Source organism: Halictus rubicundus, chromosome 3, assembly GCF_050948215.1.
Source record: "Halictus rubicundus isolate RS-2024b chromosome 3, iyHalRubi1_principal, whole genome shotgun sequence".
NCBI classification, from domain to species: domain Eukaryota; kingdom Metazoa; phylum Arthropoda; class Insecta; order Hymenoptera; family Halictidae; genus Halictus; species Halictus rubicundus.
Window position 1 is genome coordinate 20,731,858 of NC_135151.1, and position 7,657 is coordinate 20,739,514.

At 43.6% G+C, this 7,657-nt stretch overlaps 1 protein-coding gene across 1 annotated transcript in view; it reads left to right on the plus strand.

Annotated features, from left to right (window-relative positions):
• The window catches only part of LOC143352932 (uncharacterized), a 16,633-nt gene extending 9,260 nt beyond the window's left edge, over nucleotides 1–7,373 (plus strand). Inside the window, exons 4-8 of the mRNA XM_076785971.1 lie at nucleotides 734–978; nucleotides 1,160–1,424; nucleotides 1,509–1,902; nucleotides 1,987–2,172; nucleotides 3,826–7,373. Coding sequence (XP_076642086.1) covers nucleotides 734–978; nucleotides 1,160–1,424; nucleotides 1,509–1,902; nucleotides 1,987–2,172; nucleotides 3,826–5,735 — 3,000 coding nt within the window. The 3' untranslated portion in view covers nucleotides 5,736–7,373. The remainder of the gene's footprint in view (nucleotides 1–733; nucleotides 979–1,159; nucleotides 1,425–1,508; nucleotides 1,903–1,986; nucleotides 2,173–3,825) is intronic.
• Nucleotides 7,374–7,657: the final 284 nt, after the last annotated feature.

A 7,657-nucleotide genomic window follows, 5' to 3' on the forward strand; every position in this document is an offset into this window, starting at 1 on the left:
ACGAAATCTCTACGTTTTTTTTTCCCTTTCTCCTCTCGCCGCCTCGTCCTGGCCAACATTCCGTTCATCCCGGGCCCTACACAGCTTTCCGTGCTGGTTTCCCTGTGTTCGGCCCTGCTCGAACCCATCTCGTTGTTTCTCCGGTTAAACATTACTTTCGAGAAGTTCTCGAGAGTGGTTCGACACTTCCGGCCGGGACGTTCCGCGTGTAATCAAGTCGCTGGTAATGTCGTTGCGGATTATTTACAGGAGAGCCTCCCCGGTAGAATATATGAATCCTCCGGCACGCTGAAATAAACTGGGGCAAATCTTTGTTGTTCTTCCGCTCTTTCCGGAAAGTTGGAGCGACATCGCACATTACTCTCAGGGGGGGGTGGGGGGTGGTAGGGTGGTTTCGCGATGCGGCTCGAAAGCGTGAAACGTTTCGAGCGCGGTGGCCGATCGTGTTTCTTTTACGATCGCTGGGTAAACCGGTAGGAACTCGGGGGAAATTTTCTTGGCAGACACGTTTAATTTGCTTTTCATAGTATTCGCGTTGCCGATGGTGTTCCTTCCCCGGCGGCGTTCGACGCGATTTTCGAGATTTACGGGCTTGCTCGCCAAGAATTCATCTCGGTCGGCGTTCAACGGCAGGAATTTCTATTAAAACGGTCCGCGACATGTTCTGCCAAGAAAGTTTCCGACGATCGTCGGCCGTGTGCGATGCTCAGAGTTTTCCAACGTTAACACGCAGAAGCAAGTTGTCCAGCGGCTGCGCAAAGAGGTCGAAACGTTCAAGGCGGAGAACGCGAACGGGGCGAAAGTTTCCATCGCGTCCCTTCTTGGGCTGAACAACAATAATCACATTACGAACAATAACGAGACCAAGCTGAAGAATGCCGGCAACAACTTCAACACGAAGAACCCGAAGGAGGACTACGAGGAGATTGTCAGGAACGGCGACGTGCCTTCGCCCACGCAGGACGCTATACCGAGGAAGTGAGTAACTTTTTAAATATCAAAATAAATGTAAACGCAATTATCCAAAGTCGATTAATTTCTTGATAATAGAATGGAAAAGCTTTTTGCGCTCTCGGTTTACCTTATTTTGCTCCAGTTATGTTCTACTATTTTCAATGCGGAATTATATGTTCATATTCCTGTGATCGTTTTGTTTCAGAGAACGCCGCAGTTCCGTGGAGACAATCTCCGGCGAAGACGATGTTATCGAGGTCTCGATGGACGAGAATTCCAATGAAAAATCAGAGAAGGAAGAGTCGGAGAAGGAGTCCAAACTCGAGTTGACCGAAGAAATCAATTTCTTGAGCGCCCTCGGTCTTATCACGACTTCAACGTGCGCCGAGTTGCAAAACAGAAGGGCTGAAAGGAAACGTCGTAGCACGGCGAATCCACAGTTTGTTTATTCCAGTCTTGAAGTGCCAACGGTAATATTGCAGTTTCCGCGTACAAAATATTCTCCCATGGTTTCTTTTCATTGTAACAATTGATTATACCGTTGCTCATTTCAGAAACGTAAAAGACACTCGTACCTGCAATCCGGGAATGTTCCTCAAACGCGCCAAACAACTGCACGCATGAACGGGCCTTCGCCACCACCTGTAAAAGTTGCACCGCCAAAATCCACGTCACCGCCGTCGTCGAGGGCTGTGATGAAATCTCTGATCCCGGTTCAGAAGTCAGCCACGCGACCGAACATTTTGCGAAACGCGACCGAAAGTAAAGTTTACACGAATAAGACCAAGGTTGAGAACGGGCCCAATCAAATACAATTGCCTGTACCGACTGTGAAGTCTGTTCAATCGATCGGCAACAAGGCTGTTCATATACCAGGCTTGCCCTCCAGCTTGACTATCGAGAGAATCAGTAATGACTCGGCAGTCTGTATAAGCTGTAGGAATCCAGGTACGTTGAAACCGTCCAACCGATGACAGTGTTGGTTTAAAGAGATCATGATGTATTGTATTCATGGGTATTGTATTGCAACAGGGACGCTGACGATATGCGAAAATTGTGCGTCGAACTATCACGTGTCCTGTCACTCCATATCACCGGCGCCCCCACGGATATGTCCCAAGTGCGCTTTAATAGAGGAGGAAGAGATCGATGACGCCGAAGACGGGGAAGATGACGAAGACGAGAGACGCCCGGTGTTCAAGAAGGACGAAGAATTCGGTAAATCGTCCTTGGTTTTTGAAAGGATTTGTACCTGTAGTAACGTTGATCGTGTGATTGACAAAAAAGTTCTTGTTTCCTGCAGACACTAGCTTGTTTATGAATGTTCGTGGCACGCTTATCTCTTCGCGGCACCGTCCGGAATTTAGTATATGTATATTCTGTATACACTCGATGAAGGCTCTTCCGGTTGTATTCGATAACCGAAAGTTGTCATGTACATTTGGACGGTGAAAAGATATGAAAAAGAAAGAAAAAAAAAATATAAAATAAAAACGTTTCGCGGTTAAAAGATAAGATGGGCGGAAAAAAAGAGTTAAATATTGTGTAGATAATGCAGGCACGTTGTTTCAATGGTGAGCAGGAAATTGTGTAACATGGGTCCACAATTTCTAGATTTAACGTGCAACGAGGTATCGCAGCGTTGCCGCAGACTTTATTGAACGTAAGCACACAGAGAGAATAATCGAGAGAGAGAGAGAGAGAGAAAGAGAGAGAGAGAGTGAGAGCAGCCTGCCGGGAGAAGTGTTCGCGAGTGAGACCGGCTCCTCGAATACGGCTGAAGGATTTGCAATTAAGAAGAACTTTTTGGTCGATCGTCAGTAATAGGGCACAAAAAAGCAACGTGTATTGAACGCGAAATATCTTGCAGAGGAGAAAGAGAGAGAAAGATATGAGCTGCGCGAGCGAAACTCGGATCTGAGATTGCAGGTTTACGAGTTGGAAAAACGCTCACAACTACTCGGCCAGTCACTTCAGGTTCGTCCTGTGGCCTGCGTAGAAAGAAATTGATAAACTTTTTATTTTTCATTTGGAATGCTGTTCGATTATTTCACGAGACTAAATATTTTCTATCTCTTTTGTTTTTTCATCAGTGAGAACCTGCAAGATCTCTACGTTTTTTCTTGTCTTCTTCGTTTCCAATATTATTTTCCAAGGGCATATCGATTGCTTTCAGAATTCGACACTGACACTTTGATTTCCTGAAAAATCGATTTGTCTCTGAAGTTGTGTAACGTCTGTTAGCGTACCTACCGTAGAGTCTATGTATATACATACATACACATATATATATATATATATATATATATATATATATATATATATATATATATACACATATATATGTGTATATATATAAATAACATATAAATATTTATATATATGTATATATAAATTAGTCTTCTTAAATTAGATGGCTCGTTACGTTCAATGTGTGCACTATTCGTCTGCAGCAACAGTTTTATCCGTTAATCCGTATAAAACACGGAATGCACGATGCTTCCTTCACGAACGGTTTCGTATTTTCAAACGAGTATTCGTCTTTTATTCTTGAACTTGAATTACATATTGATTTTGCATTATTAGCTACAAATATAGATATTTAAGTCGAACACAGAACAACGTATTTGTCTTTGTGAACAACGTATTTGTCCTTTGTGAACAACGTATTAAGAGATTACGTCTATGTGTTGAAAGATCGGTGATATTATTCGAGTTCGATTTATTCGTTACATCGTACATTTCTAGCATGCGCATCATTGTTCGAATATTATCAATTAGAAGATCAACGTGAAGTTTTTTTCTGTATGTGTTTTCAATGTCTCGAGTTACCGGTGTGTTGAACTAACGGTACTATTTCTCTTTCAACAGCTACAACATCGCACGCGCCAGGAATTATTAGGAAAGCAAGAGAAGACGCAGAGATCTATAAAACGAATTCTGGACTTCATAAACCTGATGCAGCTCAGAAAAAGCGGGGATTCTCAACCGCCATCGGCATCAGCCAGTTGCCCTCCTCGACCTTCCTCATCCCAATCTCTTCAAACAACGTCGCTTCATCAACCGTCAACCAGTCGGACATTGGGTCTTCCACAACAATCAGCACCGAACAACGAGAAAACGTGCCCTACTCCTCCATCGTCCTCAATCAGTTGCCTCGATCAAGCATCGCCTATATCGACCGGTCAGAGCCTCAAGTGTCCTACACCTACCAGTTACCAGTCAGCAGCGTGCAATCCGAAAAGCATCAGTCATACCTCATCGTCAAAAAGATCACAGAACCGTCACGACGGGCAAGTCAGTCTTCCGAAGACCAAAGTCACAGCGCAATGCTCAACTACAAGCTGCCAATCTCATCAACCTACAATCCCCGGGTTCAGACCGAAATCTCTGTCGCCCAGTCATCCGTGTTCGTCGGTAAACAGTTGCCCGACGCCGCTAATCGTAACCGTAAGAAGCAAACAAACCGCGCAGTGCCCGCCCTCAACCGCATCATCGATACCGAGAATCTCTCCATCACGGCCGAGTATCAGCTGGAACGATCGACACTCAACGGCCGGAAGTCCCGTGCCAGACAAGCAAGGAACAAATTCGGCGTTAACCAACTGCGATCCGCCCGAGCCACCGAAATCCTACTGCCTACCTACGATAATACAGAGTCCGACAAGCAACTGCAAATCACAAAGTCAACCGAGTCAGAGGAAGCAGCAGGCGTGTTCAGTAGTCGTCCGAAATACCGGCCCAGATCCGGTGGTCTTATCCACTCATTGTTCGCAGGCCATAACAAGTCCTATATCGTCACCGATAATTCTCGAGAGCCACGAGACCTCGGCTCACCTGACAAAGATACCGTCGTCTGTCGGCAACAGTTGTACCATCAAGACTACCAGCAGCTGGAGTCAGTCGAACGAAACGAATCTCCGGTCCAATTGCAGCGCGGTGCCCTCACAAAATTCTTCGAGCACGTGAAATTGGAAGAAGCGCATATACCAGCGCCATCTCGAGCAAAGCTAGTATACAAAAGCGACAATGTTTCCGAAAGAAACGAGTTGGATATCAGCGAAGTCGCGGACGAGGATACGAATAGCAACGAGTACGTTAGCAAAACGTCCTTGTCCAACGATGTCGTCCACGACGATTACCCCAATCGTGAGGTGAAGCAGACGAACAACTGGTTGGGGAATCGAGTCGCGACGAAAAAGAACAAGAAACCCAACAACGGTAACAAAGGGATCGATTCTTTTGATTCTGTGCCTAGCTCGATTACGAGAACCGCCGACATTATTACGTATGAACGTAAGCGTCCTGTTCCGTTCGTGAGGGTCGATTGCGAGCCCGATGACGATGAGGGGGACAATACGCTGGCCAGGACATTTCAAACCGACGTAACTTATCCGAGGCGTATCGCGTCTCTCACAGAAATTGTATCGGACAATCGAAGGGATCGACACGATTCGGCGTCCCTATGTAACGCACAAAGCAATTTCTTGGAGCTTCGCAACGAGGTATCAGTTCCTGATGATAAGGCTGACACCGAGAGACAAGACTTATCCAGTGGCAGACGTTCAACCAGCAGCAGTAGCGGTAGTAGCACCAGCGACAGCGACACACCGGAACAAGCGATGAACGATACTGTTAAGTACTCACGGCGACGATTGTCCGGAAAAGAGTACAAGGAACGTTTGGGCATTAATGCTGTATCTCCGGAGAGCATGAAGGTGCTCGAACAGTTCGAGTCGGCTATGCTGGAAACTGAATGTAGCAATGCTGCCACTTGCTAGACTTAGTTAGATTAGAATGCGGTATTAACGTGCTGATTATGCTCATCGCTAGATCGTTTTTTTTTCTTTCACTGAACGATAATGGTTGACGATTTTGTACGAAACGGTAAGGTTTCTCACGCAGGCGCGTATGTATTTACGTTCGGGAGGATTTTGTTGAACGTATATTTTCGAGAGAAATTTCAATCCGTGTATGTGTTTAGTACTGCATTTCAGTCTGTTACTTATCTAGGGATACCGAAAAAGGAAAAGAGAATTAGGTTACTCGTAATGGCTAATTGAGCTTGCTAGGCAGTTCCTACTTTCCGTACTGCCTTCAAAAACAATGCAATCGAATTGTTATATCAACACTGTAACTACTACCGCGTCGATAACGATGGTAGTTAAGTACCATTTGCGTTTCACTCTATACAAAGATGGATATAATTCATGATTTCTATTCTATTAGACGCGTTATCCGTTCGTTTATTTATTGATTGTTGTTCATTAGGCTCTTTCGTGATAGTTGACGAACCTTGAGGACCAAGTTCGAGTTACTTTCATTTGAATCGAGTATGATTTCACGAGAAATTAACGAAGATCCTAACTTAATTACGCGTAGTCGTTACGAATTCGTTTACCCATAATGCTCCTCGCAGACCAACGTAACGAACCACTGTGCTTTGTGATTTTGTAAAACAAAAACAAGAAATTGTCTACGTTAACGTTTAATTGAGTTTTAAGTCAATTGAAATTCTTGTTTCGTTGATATTCGCGATACCAACGGTTTAGAAAACGCACATATCCGACAGATTATGATCTGTGAGAACGTAGGAAGACTTTAAAAAAAAAAAAAAGAAGTCTGCGTACGTGAGCCGAGTCATATTACCATACTGCCTTAATAGTAATTTAAAAATGGTACATTTTACAATAATTTCTATGGATAAGCACGTGATGTGTGTACGACTCAATAGACTGATTTGGACGTCGCCATATTGAAATTAAGAGGCATAAACGGAGAAAAGGGAAAGGATAATCAAAACTCGTTACCGTAATCGAAAACCTAGGCGTTAAGGTTGCGTGTACGTTAACAGGTAGATTTCAGGAAACGTTATATCAGAGTAACGTACTATCTTAATTTTACGATTTCCGATAGAGTTTCTTACGAAAGGAGTGTAATAGAGCTATGTATTCCTTCTTTTTAACGTTTTACGGTCGAGGCGAGTGCTTCGAATGGAAGACAGAAACGTTGTCATTATTATTTTTAGCGTACCGTTTTCGAGAGCATTTCCTTCGGTAAACTAATGTAGCAGTACATACTCACTACATTTTTATTCGAGGCGTACGCGGATGTCTTTCACCAATTAAATTGTGCCGAACACTACGATTACGAGATATAACCAGAATCACGAAGTGATCGTAGAGACGATTCGTCCGATATTTATTGCGTTTCCGTTTTCTTGTTTTACGATTACCGTCAGTTTGTCGAAAAAAAAAATACTTTCAACTAGTGTGTAAAACGACAAAAAAAAAAATGGTACACAAAAGGTAAAAAAAAAAGAAGTAAGAGAGGAAAGATGAAATTGTTATGCAATGTAGGCAACGAGATTTAGATCCAAATTCGTATTTTTATGAATAAAGTCGAATTGAGAAATGCAACGAACTGTAGATTTGCAAGCTGTTTGCCAATTAACACCGAGCGGCGAGAAACAGATCAAAGCGAAATAAAAGAAGAAGAAACTCGCGAATAGTTTATTCCAAACGAATCCTTTCTCAAGCTTTGCAAAACTGATTCAATTACGAAGGTTTCGAGCGAGACAGGGATTTTTCGACAGGATATTTGTGCAACCGGTGTAATAATTTTTATTTTCCATATTGACGAACAACGGTGATGGATAGAGGGGAATTCTCGACTCGGACAAACACTCGGCTAATGATATGTA